Source organism: Giraffa tippelskirchi, chromosome 13 (assembly GCF_054371585.1).
Source record: "Giraffa tippelskirchi isolate mGirTip1 chromosome 13, T2T-mGirTip1v1.2.pri, whole genome shotgun sequence".
Lineage (NCBI taxonomy): Eukaryota > Metazoa > Chordata > Mammalia > Artiodactyla > Giraffidae > Giraffa > Giraffa tippelskirchi.
Window position 1 is genome coordinate 32,648,028 of NC_137287.1, and position 18,983 is coordinate 32,667,010.

Here is an 18,983-nt window from a genome sequence, read left to right on the forward strand (position 1 = left end):
TTTCTCTCTGCCTTCAGGCCACGCTGCACTCAATTTATCCCCCCAAACACCCAGCACTTCAGGAAAAGGGGGATATTTCTAAGAACTGTAGCTTTTAGCCTTTTTGGATAAAATTTTCTATTCAGTGAGCATCCTCGGGGAAAATTATGCAGACTTGTTGAAAGGCTTGACATGCACAGCTACAAAGTATTGCTCTGAAAGACATGAATGGAACCATCTACTCACAGACACACACATGCATGAAATGGAATCGCCATATTTGTAGAACTGAGGATGTATTAAACATACATGGTAAATGCAGAATGCAAAATGCAAGCATGGCTGCAATATGATAAGGACTCTCTGAAAATTCTTTCAGTTCCCAGAGAAAAAAATACATCTCAGCAATTGTCAAACCCTGTTTTGCTATAATACAGATCGATACTTTCTGTTTAGTTGGCATTTTCGCAACATGCCAGTGGGTCCATGACATGGTTTAAGCGCCTACTTTATGCAGATCTTCACTGATCCCAGGAAGGCTGTGGTGGTGTTTTGGGAGGAGGGCAGAAAGTGGAATCAAAATCTGAGTTTGGATGCTGACTTGCCATGGACTGTCCTGAGGCACATTTGCCCCTGCCAACAGTTATTGTTGTTCAGTCTGTCAGTCGTATCTGACTCTTTGCAACCCCATTGACTGCAGCATGCCAGGCTTCCCTGTCCTTCACCATCTCTCAGAGTTTGCTCAAACTCATGTCCACTGGGGAGAAGGAAATGGCAACCCACTCCAGTACTCTTGCCTGGAAAATCCTATGGACAGAGGAGCCTGGTAGGCTGCAGTCCATGGGGTCACCAAGAGTCGGACACGACTGAGCGACTTCACTTTCACTTTTCACTTTCATGCATTGGAGAAGGAAATGGCAACCCACTCCAGTGTTCTTGCCTGGAGAGTCCCAGGGACGGGGGAGCCTGGTGGGCTGCCGTCTATGGGGTCGCACAGAGTCGGACACGACTGAAGTGACTTAGCAGAAGCATGTCTGTTGAGTTGGAGATGCCATCCAACCATCTCATCCTCTGTCACCCCCTTCTCCTCCTGCCCTCAATCTTTCCCAGCATCAGGGTCTTTTCCAATGAGTTGGCTTTTCGAATCAGATAGCCAAAGTATGGGAGCTTCAGCATCAGTCCTTCCAATCACAGTACCAACCTCACAGGCTCATCACAGAAATCTGACGAGTTAAGGGTTTGGAAATGGCACAACTGTGCACATCACCTCTTCTTTTTCTAAATGGATATTTGCTCTCATGATCAGGGTCATGACTTGGGGAGATATTAGGACTATGAGGGACCCTTTAGCCCAACACAAGTAACCATGTCACTTTCCAGGGTAAGCATTCAGACACTTACCCTTATGCTCAGAATAAGATCGAACACAGCTCCTGAGGCTGTATGTGATAGGGTTTCTGCCAAGCTCTTCAACATCATCTCATCCCCCTATATCACAGGCCATCACCCATTTATCTCCAGCTCCTGAAACAGTCAAGGTGTATCCCCAGGGCTCCTCTGACTACACTGTCCACTGGCTTGCCCTCTTTTGAAACTTCAACATCTCCTTATGCCTCTCTTAGCAATCAGTTCATTGAAGTTACTCTTCCTCACTTTTTTTCCATGTCTATGAAGGCAGAGACCATGTGTGTCTGTCTTACAGATCCTCATTTCCACAAGCGCTAACATGCTGTTGCCATGTAATTAGGTGATCAGCAAATATTTATTGACTGAACAGATAGATGTCCACCTGGTGTTTATCACAGTCCATATTTCACAGGAATCTAAAGTTCAAGTGACTGAAACCTTGCTCAGATTAGTTTAAGTGAACATGGCACGTGTGGCTTACATAACCAGCAGGTCTAGAGTAATTGGCTCCAGACATGACATACTCCAGGTGCTCTGAGTCTGTCATCACAAACCTCCCCGTATCTCCTGATGTTGTTTTACTTCTACCGGCTTCATTTTCCAGTCCTGAGTCTGGGGGTCAGATAGAGTTTGGGGACCCAAAGGGTAGGTGGTGTGATGAACTGGTAGAAAATGAAGCTGGCAAATTAACAGATGTCCTTCACTGTTACAGGCTCTGGGCTCCAAGTTCAGGGACCTCTTTCATCTCTGCATTTCCAGTATCTATTCCAGAGCTTGGCCTACAGTAGGTGCTCAGGAATGTTTGCGAATGAACAGGCATGTGATTTATTTCCCGTCACTTCTAGGAAGGAGCTACGAAGACAGATGGTCATATGTAAGCTGCCTTCTGCCTCATCTGCCGTTTTGCTTTCTTTTCACCCCTTGGCAGGATCCGACGTCTACCTTCTTCCAATTTGGAGCATCCATCCAGCAGCAAGCCACGGTCATGCTGAAGATCATGCAGGATTATGACTGGCATGTCTTCTCCTTGGTGACCACCATCTTCCCTGGCTACAGGGACTTCATCAGCTTCATCAAGACCACAGTGGACAACAGCTTTGTGGGCTGGGACATGCAGAACGTGATCACGCTGGACACGTCCTTCGAGGATGCAAAGACCCAAGTCCAGCTGAAGAAGATCCATTCTTCCGTCATCTTGCTCTACTGTTCCAAAGACGAGGCGGTTCTCATCCTGAGTGAGGCCCGCTCCCTCGGCCTCACCGGGTACGATTTCTTCTGGATCGTCCCCAGCTTGGTCTCCGGGAACACGGAGCTCATCCCCAAAGAGTTTCCATCGGGACTCATTTCCGTCTCCTATGACGACTGGGACTACAGCCTGGAAGCGAGGGTGCGAGATGGGCTAGGCATCCTGACCACGGCCGCGTCTTCCATGTTGGACAAGTTTTCCTACATCCCCGAGGCCAAGGCCAGCTGCTACGGGCAGACAGAGAAGCCGGAGGCCCCCCTGCACACGCTGCACCAGTAAGAGGGGCTCTTTGCTTGTCCCCCAAAGTGGGACCAGAGTTTTGTCGTGGTTTTTTGTTTCAGTACCAAGAGTCATACACGCTCATTGCTGAAAATGTGCACTGAGAATAGGGAATGTTGTGTGTCCGCCTGTGGGACCTGTTGGCTTGTTTGTTCTCCTCTCCCCTCTTCCTCTCCTCATGTCCTTTTGTTTTTAAGTAGCATCATCCTTCTATGGTTTTATGCAACTTGCTTTTTTTACTCAACAATATACCTTGGAAACCTACACTTGAGATCTATATATCTGCCTATCTATCTATCTATCCACCTTCTATCTATAGTTATATCTTATGTATGTGTATATATATGTGTATCAGTATGTATATACGCACATGTACATAAACGTGTGAATGTATGTATTGACTGAGTGACCAACAGTCACTCTTTGTGTCTGGCTCTGTGACCCCATGGACTGTACAGGCTCCTCTGTCCATGGAACTCTCCAGGCAAGAATACTGGAGTGGGTAGCCATTCCCTTCTCCAGGGGATCTTCCCCACCCGAGGCTTGAACCCGAGTCTCCTGCATTGCAGGCAGATTCTTTACCATCTGAGCCATCAGGGAAGCCCAGATGTATGTATCCATAGATATGAATTCATACATGTGCAGATGCATGTGGACAGATATATATGGGTATGCATGTGTATTTGTAAATATATAGATATAGGAATACTTACATTTCTTGTAACCTACATACTGCGTTCCTCAATAGGGCTATCCCATGGTTTATTTATCCAATCTTCATAATAATAGAAATTTATGTTGTTTCAGATTTTTTCCATTAGAAACTAAACTTCAGTGATGATCATCCTGCCCTGACTCTTCATACACATGTACAAGTATCTTTCTAGAGCTGTTTCTAAGAGGCAGACTTTTGGGGTCAGGGAACATGTGCATTTTTGTCTATTGCCAAACTGTCCCACGAAGTAACTGTATAACTTATCTTCACTGTAGCAGCATGTGAAATCACTCATCTTCCCACCAGCACGTTACATTTTGGAGAAAGTGCCCACACTGGCGCTCCTGGTCTTGGAGTTTGTATGTGAGTTTCTTCCCTTCGTTCATCCCAAGTGTTTTTGTAGGTTGCTGGAAATCTTGGCAAGCAACACTTTTAAAGCTACATTGTATTCCATCATGTGGCTGTGTCATAATTTAGTTAACTACTCCCATCTTTGTGAACATTTAAGTTAAATTTTATGTTTCTGAGAAGCATTGTTTGTCTTTGCAGGCCTTCATTATGGCTCAGCTGCTGAGATTTGGAGGATCACTCCTATGCTCATTGTGCTTGTTTTTGGCTGATGTTGACTGATTTAATCCATAATCATTTCTTAGATAATGAGCAGGGTAGCACCGTGATGAAGGGACTGGGCTATGGAGTTAGACTTGCTGGCTTTCAAATCTTGTTGCATCCACTTTCCATGTAATTCGGACAGTCATTTTACCTTTCTGGGCCTCCATTGTTCATTGCAAAGTGGTAATAACAACACTACTTTCTAGGTGGTGATTGTCACACTTCAACGTGCATCAGAGTCACTGGGCAGGCTTGTTAAAACAAGTCACTCTCAGAGTGCCTAGTTTCTAATGGAAAAAATCTGACACAACATAAACTTCTATTACTATGAAGATTGGACAAATAAAGCATGGGGGCCCCATGCTCAGAGTGTCTAATTCAGTAGCTCTGGACTAGGTGCCAAGAATTTGCGGTTCTAGGAAATTCCTGGTGATGCTGATGTTGTCGATCTGAAGAACATGCCTTTAGAACCAATGTTCTAGGAGTCGTCATGAGTATTACATGAGGTGATGCATGAAAAGTGATGCTTAGCACAAATGCTGAGCACCTGGCAATTACTTAATGACTGCCAAAGTGAGCAGTGAAATTGTTTTGGTCATCAGAAATTATAGTCCACAGATCTGGCGAGTTTATTACCCAAAGAATAACACATCTCTCTAAAATGTCTCAGGCTTCCCTGGTGGTTCAGATGGTAAAGAATCTGCCTGAAATGTGGGAGATCCAGGTCTGATCCCTGGGTCGGGAAGATCCCTTGGAGAAGGAAATCGCTACCTACTCCAGTATTCCTGCCTAGAGAATTCCATGGACCAAGGAGCCTGGCAGGTTACAGTCCATGGGATTGCAAAGAGTCAGTTCAGAGACAATTTCTGGTCTGGGGCTAGATGTGTGTGTGTGTGTGTGTGTGTGTGTGTGTGTGTGTGTGTGTGTGTGTGTGTGTGTGTGTGTGTGATGGTTTAAAGATTTTACCTGAAATTGACATTTACCTGAAAAGCGAAATCTTGGGTTAAGAAATCATGGTCCTTTGAAGTTTTCCCTTCCTCTCTCCTCTTTCCCTCTTTAATGATCTTGTTTCTACATTGCTACTTTCAGCATTTTAAATAATTGCCCAAGTATCAGGAAGGAACTCAGATAAATTGATGTGAAGCACAGGAGCATGTTACAGAGTCAGGATTGCTGCCAGCCCAAGACAAGGGCTGCGCTAATGAATTCTTACTTTCCATCATAAGTGCCCTGCAGCTGGAATATTTGTATGATTCTGATGGAAACATAACTCAATCGTAGGGCAATTGAAATATAACATATACAGGAAAAGGAATTTGAGAAGGATAATTGGCAAGACAGTCAAATCTCTCTCCAGTGACCACCCTGAATTCCATTCCTTAAAAAAAAAAGATCCTACTGCTCTGAGATGCTGGCCTGCTATTTCCAGGAGTCATACTTTGAATGCAGCAATGTTGTAGGTGGTATTTTAGCTCCAGAGAAGTAATGCATTAAGTGTAGTGAGCCGTCATCCACAGCCTGGTGTTTAATAAAACATCTCTCTACCCGAGGAGCACCAGAGGGTTCAGTTCATACGTGGTGCTCAGGCAAGTGTTTGGGGTCCTTGCCACACTTCCCGACTAGCCCAGCATTTATTAAACCCATCCCAGAAAGAGTGGGACCTTTCCAGGCAAGGCAAGGACTAGAAGCTGGAGAGAGCCCCAAGAAGGTGGTTTTCAGGGAAAGGGTTAAGGGCACTGTATCTCTCTTCCATCTGTCACTCCTTCTATCCAGAGAACCATGTGTTAGCCTCCAGAATCACACATGAATTAGCATACAACTTAAAGAATGTACAGTCTGATGAAGGTGGAGAAATTTGTCTAAAAACTCAGGTAACAAGTAAAAGTAGAAGGGTTAGTCACTCAGTTGTGTCCAACTCTTTGCAACTCAGACTGTAGCCCGCCAGGCTCCTGTGTGCATGGGATTCTCCAGGCAAGAATACTGGAGTGGGCAGCCATTCCCTTCTCCAGATGATCTTCCCCACCCAGGGATGGAACCTGAGTCTCCTACATTGCAAGCAGATTCCTTACCATCTGAGCCACCAAGCCCAGGGTTGGGTAACAAGGACTCTTTTTTTTTTTTTTTAAAAAAAAGGAGAGAATAGTATCAAAAAGTAGAGTCTGATGAAATACCCACCCCCATACTCGAGCCAGAGAACTAAGTGAATATGTCATATTTATTTCAAGTGTTTAAAAGAAATAAAACATTACAGATCAGGTAGAAGTCTTGCTTGTATCTTTCTCCCTTTCTCTCCATGGGAGAGAAAAACAGAAAAACACCACAGTGAATTTGGTATGTAACCAAATCCATGCACATGTTTTGAAATTTTGATGTAGATTTATGTACGACCTTAGACCCAATGTGTGTGTGCACTCAGTTCCTTAGTCATGTCCGACTCTTTGCGACCCCATGGACTGGGGCCTGCCAGGCTCCTCTTGTCCATGGAATTTTTCAGACAAGAATACTGGAGTGGGTTTCCATTTCCTCCTCCAGGGGATCTTCCTAACCCAGGGATTGAACTTGCATCTCCTGCATTGGCAAGCGGCTTCTTTACCATGAGCACCACCTGGGAAGCCTTAGACCCAATGGATAGCTCTTTTTAATATATATATAAGTGGTATCTGATATGTTGGAATTTCCTTTACCTCCACCTTATGGCTCAAGCATGGTCTATGAGGACACATAGAATTCTAGCCTATTCATCTTCGTTGCTTTCTTTGTATTCTGTTTTATGTGTTCCATCTTTTAGTTAATCATTCCCCTTTGATGGACATTTGGGTTGTTGACAGTAAGGAATCTTCAGTCTGGGTAACAGAGAACACGGGCTTCCTTGGTGGCTCAGACAGTAAAGAATCCGCCTGCAATTCAGGAGACCTGGGTTCAATCCCTGGGTTGGGAAGATCCTGTGGAGAAGGGAATTGCTGGAGAATCCCATGGACAGAGGAGCCTGGCGGGCTACAGTCCATGGGGCTGCAAAGAGTCAGACACAACTGATTGACTAACGCTTTCACTTTCAGCAGAGAACACATGTGTCTGCATCCTGATTCAGACCCATCAGCTTGTTCAGTGCAAGCCCATGACTCCAGAGTTAGGAGTTCTCACTTCGGGATTTGAAAGTTACATTTTCGACTAGATGAAAAAGTCTTAGTTTGCAAAGCAACTATACACAAATAGCTCTCATCACTCCCACTCTGTAGTGGGGAGGATGCAAACTAGCTTCCGAAGAGGTTCAGGTGAAATCATACATGATGGTTTCATGGTGAGGTGCTGAGGTGCTGGGGGTCCTGCTTTGACTGGTTGAGTTTGACATCTTGGGTCTAATTAAGCACGTCCTCTGGTGATCCTCATGGACATTGCTGGTAGTCTGACGCACAGAGTGTGGGTAGTTAGGATACTGTACAGTTCACTGCTGACAGTGCGGACCAGGTATAGAAGACTGCTTGCTGGGTTAATGACCCCACTGTGGACCTGTTTCTGTTCTGGTTTCAGGAAAAAAATAGTGGGGAAAAGGGGAAATGTTCCTGATGTTTAATATTCCTGGTTTTAGAGATGGCACTTGGAAAAGAGCAGTCAGCATTTTCCAAAGTTCAAAAATAGCTCAGCCATGTTACGTAACCTGCGCCTTGCTACTGCAAAGTTATTAAACATCTGTTCCTTCGCCAAGCACAGAGCACATCGCTGGCAACTCCTGGAGCTGTGAAGGTAAACTGTTACCTGTTTTGTTGACACAGAACCTAGGCTGCTCTGTCCTGTACTGTCCCAAGAATGTCTCTGGTTTGCTAGTGGGTGGGGCCCTGGGAAGGAGCATGAGATCACAGTTAAGAATGTGAGTGCCGGAGCCAGGCTACCTGTGTGTGAATCTCTGATCTGGACTCTCCTGGATCTGAGACTCTGAGCAGGTCACTCGATTCCTCCAAGTCTGCTCCCTCAGATGTAACACGGGGATAAGAAAAGTTTTGTTTCTTAACCTAGAGCCTGGCAAGTGGAAAGCAATCTGTAAATGGTTCTGTGTGTGTGTGTGCGGTCAGTTATGTCCAACTCTTTGCGACCCCATGGACCGTAGCCCGTCAGGCTCCTCTGTCCTTGGGATTCTCCAGGCAAGAGTACTGGAGTGGGTTGCCATTTCCTACTCCTGGGATAAAAGATGACTACTGTTGATTCAATGTGTGCACATTTGTGTGTTTCCTCATCCACTTTGGAGGGGACGCATTTTCCATTTACTGAGGAAGAGGTCATTGAAGGGAGATGTGGGTGTTTTTAAGACCTGAGTGCTCTTGCCATAGGATTACCTTGGGAGGAACGCTGTGAAGAACACGACTTGTGGGAAGAAGGGTAGTGTGGGAAGAAGGGTAGTGTGGGGGAGAGAAAAGTTCACGGGAAGGGTAATCACCAACTTGGTTTTGCATTAGCCACATATTTACCAAGTATTAGTTACTAAGTGCTCCGAACTCAGGATTAAAAAAAAAAGAAGTCCTCTGTGTATGTGTGAGGTGCGAAGAGGGGGAGAGTCATTTCTTTGTATTGTAGTAGAATTAAATGAAAGTATATATGTAAAGCACTGATCATTATGCCTGGCATGTAGTAGTAGTTGCTGTTCAGTTGCTAAGTCGTGTCCGACCCTTTGCAACACCATGGACTGTAGCCCGTCAGGCTCCTCTGTCCATGGGATTTCCCAGGCAAGCATACTAGAGTGGGTTGCCATTTCCTGCTCCAGGGAATCTTCCCGACCCAGGGATTGAACCTGCGTCTCCTGCATTGGCAGGCAGATTCTTTTATCACTGAGCCACCAGGGAAGCCCCGCATGTAGTAGGCACTTCACAAATAACTGTAAAGTCATTATTGTCTTCTTCTTATGACGATGATGATCGTTGTTATTACTTTAATTTTTGCTTATTATACTGCAAGCTGTACACAGACAGGAAAGAGAGAAATAGAGGTATATTTTAATCTTGTTTCTTGCCGATTGAGTTATACCTCTGTGTCCTAGGTCTCCCGTTTCAGTTAGAGGAGGAAGAAGGGGAGACGTTACTACACTGGAAGTCAAATAGAATTGCTCAGGTAGATCTATAGCCCAAACCAAGGCAAAAAAAATCTTCTCTTGGGAGAGATATGAATTAGTATTGAAGGGAAGTTATCTGGCTTTAATTAATGATACCTGGCTTGACCACTTATGTGTTTTACATTAACTTCCTGATTTATGAAGTCCGCTTTCTGCTTTAAGAAGCAACAAGATTGTAAATTATCACCCTGACAGGAAGGGAAATGGAAGGAAGATATATAAGTGCGAGTGAGTTTAATTCATATCCAAGTTACATTTGATACTTTTTTCAATCTTCCTTTCTAAAATAACCATAGGAAAAGCTGCTGGTTTAATGACCCATTAAGAGACTGAGCTAAACCTGGTTGGCATATTTTTATTTGATAATCAGAATTATCACTGTTGGTTTCTATTTTTAATGCCAATAAAGGAGCCTGCTCAGTTAATTCTCTGAGCTTGACCGGAGTTATAACTTCCCTGGGTGAATGTGATAACTCTCTGCAAATATTTATCTGTGGTATCACTGTATGCTCAACAAACATTTCTAGCGGTGACACCAGGCACCCAGGAGACCAGACCATCCTCTGGGCCTGTGCTGTAAATCTGATTGGGAGTTTGGACTCAGGGATGGGGAAAAAGGCTGAGCCTCAAAGAGATATGCAGTGCGAGAATCCAGCAACCATGTGCCAAATTGAGAACCCAAAGCGTATTCCACAAGGCTACGTGACTTTGCGGGCTTCCCAGATGGCGCTAGTTGTAAAAAACCTGCCTGCCAATGCAGGAGACGTAAGAGATGCAGGTTTGCTCCCTGGGTCAGGAAGATCCCCTGAAGGCGGGCATGGCAACCCACTCCACTATGCTTACCTGGAAAATCCCATGGACGGAGGAGCCTGGTGGGCTACAGTCCGTAGGGTAGCAAAGAGAAGGACATGACTGAAGTGACTTAGCACACACAAACATGTGACTTTGTGGAATGTGGTTTTGGATAGTGCTTTGTTCAAACCATTTCCTGAACTCAGAGAAGGTTGTCCCTGGCAAGTTACTTAACATCTTTGAGCCTCCATTTCCCTGAGTATATACAGAGATAATTCCAATCACGGAGGATTAAGGTAATATTATAATCCATGTAATATATTTAGCCAAGCGCCTAGAATGGAGTTGGCATCCTGCAGATGTTAATTTTCCTCCTTCCCCGGGGCCAAATGCACAGCTTGATCTAACACCTCTTGTGTCCTGATGGACCCATGAGAGGTGGGCTATGCCCCCTGGGCGTTCAGCCGGAGAGCGAAGTCAACAGTCTCTGTTCAGCATCATCTCTGTTTGTGGCATCTCTCCTGGAACATGGCCCTCTCTGTTTTCTGGCTGGAAGTCAAGAGCGCCGTATGCCAGCCCTGCAGTGCAAGTCAATCATTTCCAATTGGCATCCAATGAATAGCTCGACAAATGGTGGAAACCTGATGCTGGCAGCTTGAAAGGATCAGAAATTGTCTGTAACTTTACCTTAAGGGAAAAGTGGTTTGAAATGTTTTGGGGTCACACATAAAACATAAGTATTGTTCAAATTTGCCTTATATCAGATGCAAATTTTTAGGTTCTGAAACCAGCATGCCAACAAAAATATATATTGATCTTTTTCCTCCAAGGTTGAATACTAGGGAAGGTTTCATTTTGAAGCTTGTTAATTTGGTGACATATACTAATGATTTGCTGCAGCTTCCTTCTGTGAAAAGATAATGCAAAGAAAAGCACCATCTTCAGTACTCTTGTGCCTGATGACAGAGAGTGAGTATGTTGGGGGCAAGGGGTCCTGATGTGTAAGCAGACAGACCAGTTATAAGACCGTAACATAAATCTCTGTAAGGCTGTAGATTCAGAGACAAGTGGGTGGAGTTATGCCTGTTTTGGAAGTAAAATTAACAAAACATGATGAATGACCATGAAATGGTGGAAGAGCTACAATATTATTTTTTCACTTGTACCACTGAATAGATGGCAGTACCTTGTACAATATTGGAGAAGAAATAAGTTAGGTGAGAGTGAGCCAGGAACGACATCTAATTTCAAACACGTTCAATTGAACACACTTTGGAGACATCCAAATGGCAATCTCAAGTAGGCAATTGGAGAGAAGAGTCTGAGTTCAGGCTGAAAATACAACACAGAGGTTTTGAGCTTACTGACGGCTATTAAAGCCCCAGAAATGGGTGACATCACCTCGGGGAGAGTGAAGACTCAGAGGTGGGACCAGGTCCCAACATTAATTGGTAAATCATCCCCGAGGGGAAGGGAAACACTGGAGAAAACAAATTGGGCTGTGAATTTCAGCTGCCTTCCCCCCTTTGGAGACTCTCTATTTCCAGCCTTGATTTTGTCGTGTAGCCTGGTGGGTGTCTGTATAGTATCTGCTATATGCTTTGTTGTTGTTCAATTGCTCAGTCGCGTCCAACTCTTCGACATGGCAATAGGAGCTACAGACGTTCCAAAGATCTATAGTCTATAACCATTTCTAGTCTACCAGGGCTTAGCACAACCTAGGAGGGTTAAATAATCATACCAATAGTTTTGGCTTCCCAGGTGGCGCTAGTGGTCAAGAACTCGCCTGCCAATGCAGGAGACATAACAGACCTGAGTTCAATTCCTGGGTCAGGAAGATCCTCTGGAGAAGGAAATGACAATCCACTCCAGTATTCTTGCCTGGAGAATCCCATGGACAGAGGAGCCTGGCAGGCTACAGTCCATGGTGTTGCAAAGAGTCGGACACAACTGAAGTGCTTAGCAGGCACACATGCACCAATAGTTTTAATCAATTTATGGAAGAAGTAAAATTTATCTCATAATGAACTGCCAGGAAGATCATCAGAGCAGGAAATGCTTTCAGTTAAAGGGAACCCAGGACTTGACTAGGCTGGAGCCATGACACAGATGGCAGGCCAAGCTTTTGGATCTGAAGCAACGAGGAGGTCACACTCAGGAAGAGGGTGGGAAAAACCTCTGCTTTTGTTTCATTCTTGACATGATCTGGAAAACATCCGATGCCACACAAGATGAGTTAAAAATCCTGTCACCAGGGAGGAGCATATGGTGCAGTGTGAAGGGCCAGTCCATTTATAAGCTGTTCTTTGTTTTCTTTCCTGGAAGAGTGTCTGTCTCTGCACCTCCTCCTGGTATGTAGGGCAGAAGCCCGCCCTGTCACTCCTTCCAGGTGGGAGCTAGACGGCCAGAACGGACCTCTCCACCTGTCCTCTGCTTCCCCCTTCTATTGCCTCCGTGTGGACGCTGCCTGCCTGCAGGTGTGACTGAGCCCCTGTGCAGACTCTTGGTGCCTCCAAGCGTGGCATGGATCCCAGGGATGAAGGAGTCACCATCAGCTTGGTGATGCTCGCTAGGTTCTGCGTGGGTGGGGAGGCCAGCCACATCTCCACACAGGCCCCAAAGTTTGGTGAATGAACTGGCTGATCTGCTCATGATCTGGTGTGCTCTTGGCCAAATCCCTATAGCCAGTTCTTAAAGGTTTGCTTCGTCTGATTAAATTCTATTGAAACACAGGAATAAACATATATCACTCAGTTTTCTACATGGTTGGAGGACCGCTCTCCTGAGACTCAAGCTCATTTCCTTTTCACTTCCATCCTCATTAATAAAAGAACTTCTTAACATTTTATTAATACATTGCTATGTGTTGAGGGGGGAGAAAGGGGAACTTCAAGTTTCATTAAGTTACATTATGGAGGCATATATATATTTATTGAAATAGAGTTGATTTATAGTGTATTAGGTGCTTTCCCTGTGGCTCAGCTGGTAAAGAATCTGCCTGCAATGCGGGAGACCTGGGCTTGATTCCTGGGTTGGGAACATCCCCTGGAGAAGGGAAAGGCTATCCACTTCAGTATTCTGGCCTGGAGAATTCCATGGACTGTATGGTCCATGGGGTTGCAATGAGTTGGACACGACTGAGTGACTTTCACTTTCACTATGATGTGTTAATTTCTGGTGTATAGCATAGTGATTCAGTTACATATATATACATACATATATATATGTATGTATGTATATGTATATATATATTCCTTTCAGATTTCTTTCCATTATAGACTGTTACAAGATATTGAATATAGTTTCCTGTGGCAACATGGATAGACCTAGAGATTATCACACTAAGTGATATAAATGAGACAGAGAAAGATAAATATCATATAATATCATATGTGAAATCTAAAAAAGTGATACAAAATGAATATAGACCCACAGGCATAGAAAACAAAATTATGGTTACTAAAGATTATGAGGGGAGGTATAAGGTGGAAGCGTATATATTTTAAAATCAGATATAGTGGAAATGTTGAAATACTCTAATGATAAAACCTACCATGTATTTAGTGCCTCCTGTGTGCCAGTCACTTTAAATACATTATCTTTAGCCCTTAGGTGTGAGTTAGGATGTTTTTGCAGCAAGTAATGATCAACTAAAATTAGTTATGTGATTGAGCTATTTGATTGGAATCCCAGAGACACGGTGGACTTCAGGTGCATTATGGTCAAGGTTTTGGTTCTTTCCCCTGTGATCTCCTGACTGCTCTTTGAATAGTATAGTCCTTGATCTCAAACTGCCTCCTTCATGACCTTAAGTTTGCTGTCAGAAGCACCTTGGATGACTTCCTTGTTCATGACCGCATTAGGTCTTGTGCCCACTTTTAATAGCCATTTTTAAAATGCTGTATACTGACCAGGTTAATTCTGGACTGCTGACCCAGTCCCTGAGAAGTCAAATAGGATCCAGTTCAGTCAGTTCAGTCGCTCAGTCATGTCTGACTCTTTGCGACCCCATGGACTGCAGCATGCCAGACTTCTCTGTCCATCACAAACTCCCGGAGCTTGCTCAAACTCGTATCGATTGAGTCGGTGAAGCCATCCAACCATCTGTCATCTCCTTTTCTTGCCTTCAGTCTTTCCCAGCATCAGAGTCTTTTCCAACAAGTCAGTTCTTCGCATCAGGTGGCCAAAGTACTGGAGCTTCAACTTCAGCATCAGTTCTTCCAATGAATATTAGGACTGATTTTCTTTAGGATGGACTGGTTGGATCTCCTTGCAGTCCAAGGGACTCTCAAGAGTCTTTCCCAACACCACAGTTCAAAAGCATTAATTCATCAACACTCAGCTTTATTTATAGTCCAACTCTCACATCCATACATGATTACTGAAGAAACCATAGCCTTGACTAGACGGACTTTTGTTGACAAAGTAATGTCTCTGCTTTTTAATATGCTGTCTAGGTTGGTCATAACTTTCCTTCCAAGGAGTAAGCATCTTTTAATTTCATGGCTGCAGTCACCATCTACGGTGATTTTGGAGCCCCCCAAAATAAAGTCTGACACTGTTTCCACTGTTTCCCCATCTATTTCCCATGAAGTGATGGGACCAGATGCCATGATCTTAGTTTTCTGAATGGTGAGCTTTAAGCCAACTTTTTCACTCTCCTCTTTCACTTTCATCAAGAGGCTCTTTAGTTCTTCTTCACTTTCTGCCATAAGGGTGGTGTCATCTGCACATCTGAGGTTATTGATATTTCTCCTGGCAATCTTGATTCCAGCTTGTGTTTCTTCCAGCCTGTTTCTCATGATGTACTCTGCATATAAGTTAAATAAGCAGGGTGACAATATACAGTCTTGACATACTCCTTTTCCTATTTGGAACCAGTCTGTTGTTCCATGTCCAGTTCTAACTGTCCCTTCCTGACCTGCATACAGGTTTATTTTATTAATTTTGTCATAATCATCATTATTTATAAGCATTGCCAAACAAGACCTTGATGAACCTTAAGACTGGCAGATATTCAAATGAGTGATGATAAAAAGTTTTCATATCTCACTTAGAAGAATCACCTCTGGTACTAAGTGGTCCTTTTTTATGGCCGTAGGTCATAAACCTACTTCTTTGTTCAACTTACAGATGAGAATTTGAGTTGTTTCTGCCATGTGGCTTTCCTAAGACAAAAACTTACTGAATTATCCAGAGAGTTCCACTCATCTGATTGGACCAGTTTGTAGATGTTCCTCTAAAACTGGAAGAAAATATTTGTTCTGGTAGGGGGTGGGGTAGGTTTCCTGCTTTTCTACAATCTGCTGAAATTTGTCAAATAAACAGGAAATGAGGGAGTCTGATGGAACTCATGCTAATTCTTAAGGATCATTGCTGAAAATATCAGTTTATTATCTAAATCTCATAAAGTCTATGGTTTGAATCTGGTTTTTCTTCTGTATGGCTCAGATTCATAAAATATATTATTAGTTGTAACAAATTATTTTCAACTGGTGTTACAACATTAAAGTTATAAATTACTTCTCTATGCTTTATTACAAATGAGGAAAGTGAGGCTTGGAAGACTCAGGGTTCATTTTTCATTATTGAGAGACTGGCTAATGGCAAGGACATGCTGAGCCTAAGTTTTCTTTCTCTCAGACCCAGATGTGTTGCTCCAAAGAATCAGTCCTCTTTCCTTATAGGTCCTTTGTGATTAATAATAATCATGTGGTGATGATGATAGTGGTGATGAAGGTGATGATGGTGGTGGTGATGATAGTGATGATGATGATCATGGTGATGATGGTGGTGGTGATGATGATGGTGGTGGTGATGATGATGGTAATGATGGTGATGATGGTGGCGGTGGTGGTGATGATGGTGATGATGATGGTAGTGATGGTGGTGGTGATGATGTGATAATGGTGGTGATAGTGATGGTGATGGTGGTGATGATGGTGATGATGATGGTAGTGATGGTGGTGGTGATGATGTGCTAATGGTGGTGATAGTGATGGTGATGGTGATGATGATGGTGATGATGGTGGTAGTGATGGTGGTGGTGATGATGTGATAATGGTGGTGATAATGATGGTGATGGTGATGATGATGGTGGTGATGATGGTGGTGACCATGAACTCCAGGGACCTTGTCCATTATATCTGCATACCCCAGTACTCAGCATACTGCAGACACTTAAATATGTGTTGAATGAGTGAATCATGCAATTGTAATACAGCACTTGACCTGATCTAAGGATTTTTACATACATTACCTTATCTTATTCTCACAACAGCTCTGTGAAACAAGTCGTATTATTATTTCCATTTGTGTGTGAGAAAAAAATTTCAGAGAGAAGAATGGCTTTTCCAGGGTCACCTAATAGTAGAATCAGGATCAAGATTGCCTCTCTGACTTTAGCATCTAATCCTCTGATTCTCTGGCCTCTCAGGGTAAGAAGACACCCTGGGCATGTTTTCAGGAGGCCCTAGAGGTCTTCCACGACTGAGCAACTTGACTTTCACTTTTCACTTTCATGCACTGGAGAAGGAAATGGCAACCCACTCCAGTATTCTTGCCTGGAGAATCCCAAGGACGGAGGAGCCTGGTGGGCTGCCGTCTATGGGGTCGCATAGAGTCGGACACGACTGACGCGACTTAGCAGCAGCAGCAGCAGAGGTCTTCCAGTGCCCTCAAGCTCATTCAAAGATTCTCCCATTGTGTATAGGAGTCATTTCGCTTGTGTTAGAGGTTAGTTTATCACAAAAACGCGATGCATGGGATTTCATTTTGTAAACCACAAAACCTTCCTGAAAATATTAATAACATCCTCACCATCAATATCAGTTATTATTGTTGTCATTATCATAGAGATTGATGTTTGGCATTGCTAAGAATAAAGCAAATGGAGAACAAGGGGAAGAAGCTAATCTTTCCTGGGAGAATTTTTATGAGAATAAGTCAAAAGCTCAGTTGCAGAGTCATCAACTCCCTTTAAATTAGTTCTAGAATGAGTCCCTTCAGATTTTGTGCCTCCCTGAGGAATGTCAGTAAATATTAATTGGAAGCAAAGAATTGAGCAAAGACGTCATCAAGGAAGTTTCAGTAATTCTGACTAGGCAGAAAGAAGGAAGTAAAAGGTAGAAAGGAAGAGGGAAGCCAATATTTAATTTTGACACTGGGTGCATGCCAGGTCTTAATGGGATTGTCTGCCTTGATTTTTAAAGTGTTCTATTCACATATATTCAGGAATGCTAAATTATTGGCAAATTCAGCATAGGGAGGAAGCCATCATCCGTGCCTCTAAACCATTTACAGATCTTGAGTTTAATAAACCTTCTGCTTTCAAAACAGAGCATTTCTTAAATAAGACTCTGAGCTCTGAACACAGGACTGGGAGAAAGTGTTTGTCTTTAGCTGGCTAAGTGAAAACAAAACAAAACAAACAAAATAAAAACAGTCCCCTGACATCTGTTACCCATATTTATCTATTGATTGCCTGTATCTCATTCTTTCATTTGTTCATTCATTCATTGATTCATGCATACATGCATTTGTTTTCATCCATGTACTCTTTCATGTAGTCAATACATAGTATGTGTCTGATGGGCTTTGCTGGTGGCTCAGATGGTAATGAATCTGCCTACAATGCGGGAGACTCAGGTTCGATCCCTAGGTCAGGAAGATCCCCTGGAGAAAGGAATGGCTACCCACTCCAGTATTCTTGCCAGGAGAATTCCCTGGACAGAGGAGCCTGGCAGGCTACAGTTCATGGGGTCACAAAGAGTTGGACACAACCGAGTGACTAACACTTTTTCTTGTGTCTTATACACATATTATGTGTCACATATCCACTACAAGTATGAGATATGTGCAGTGATGAACAAAACAGACAAGAACTCCCCGCCTAAACCTCCTGTTCTGGAGAGGAGACCAAAAATAAGTAAATAGACACGTAATGTCAAGTTAGTATTGATATGAGATGGGAGGAAAATTGGGCAAACTAAGCTCCATAAGGTCTTAAAGGCCATGGGGAAGGTTTGGGGTTTGTTTCAAAAGTTATGGGAAGCCATTGGACAGTTTTAGCAGTGGGAGTGAGGTAGATGGCTACAGAGAACCCTAAATTTGCACAGGTTATTTCTGGAGCCTCATTTGCCTTTTCTTTGTCCTGTGCCATTTCATTTCCTATTAGAAACAAGCTTTTCTTAGTGTGGAACGTAAGGTGATTTCCAGGTTCCATTTTTCTCCTTCCCCATTATGTAGGCTGTAATGGGTGGGCCCTATTTGGCCACAGCTCATTAAAAATAATTCCATCCATCTCGCTACAGCAATTGGTTCAGGAATGAACATGTGCTCTAAGTTGGTCTAACAGAGAGAACTTTAGGACTATTTGATATATGGCAAGTATGCAGATGTAAAGCCTGGAATTTCTGCTGTTTTATTTATTTATTTATTACTATGGAAGAAATCAGGTAGAGGATAGTGGTAACTCACACATGGGCCAGAACAAGAGAAGTGGGGTATAGAGAACAAGCCAGAGCATGACCAAACCATGCCTGAAGTCCATTCTATCATCAATGTTTTCAAATATTAACCACCAGACTTCCTTAGTGGTTTAAGTTGGTTAAGTTGGTTTCTGCTAATTACAACCAAAAGAACTTTGATAAATATTCATATTTGGCAGCTAATGTGCAATATTATGCTAGACAGTTGATGTATCATACCCTTTAATGTAGTTGCCTTTAATAAAGCTGAATTTGACCAACAAGGAGATATTATAATTTAAAATCTTAGATTGTTTTACTGAGACAACTGTGACTCTGCTTCCAGGCAGAAAACTCCTTAATGGGCATAATTTGTGCTTTGTTGTG

At 43.3% G+C, this 18,983-nt stretch overlaps 1 protein-coding gene across 7 annotated transcripts in view; it reads left to right on the forward strand.

The window, feature by feature from the left end:
* GRIN2A (glutamate ionotropic receptor NMDA type subunit 2A) overlaps positions 1–18,983 on the forward strand; it is a 450,066-nt gene that overhangs the window by 267,046 nt on the left and 164,037 nt on the right. For all 7 annotated transcript variants that reach the window (XM_081559277.1, XM_081559275.1, XM_081559280.1 and 4 more), the window contains one exon: positions 2,315–2,907. In XM_081559277.1, the coding sequence (XP_081415403.1) occupies positions 2,315–2,907 (593 nt within the window). The remainder of the gene's footprint in view (positions 1–2,314; positions 2,908–18,983) is intronic.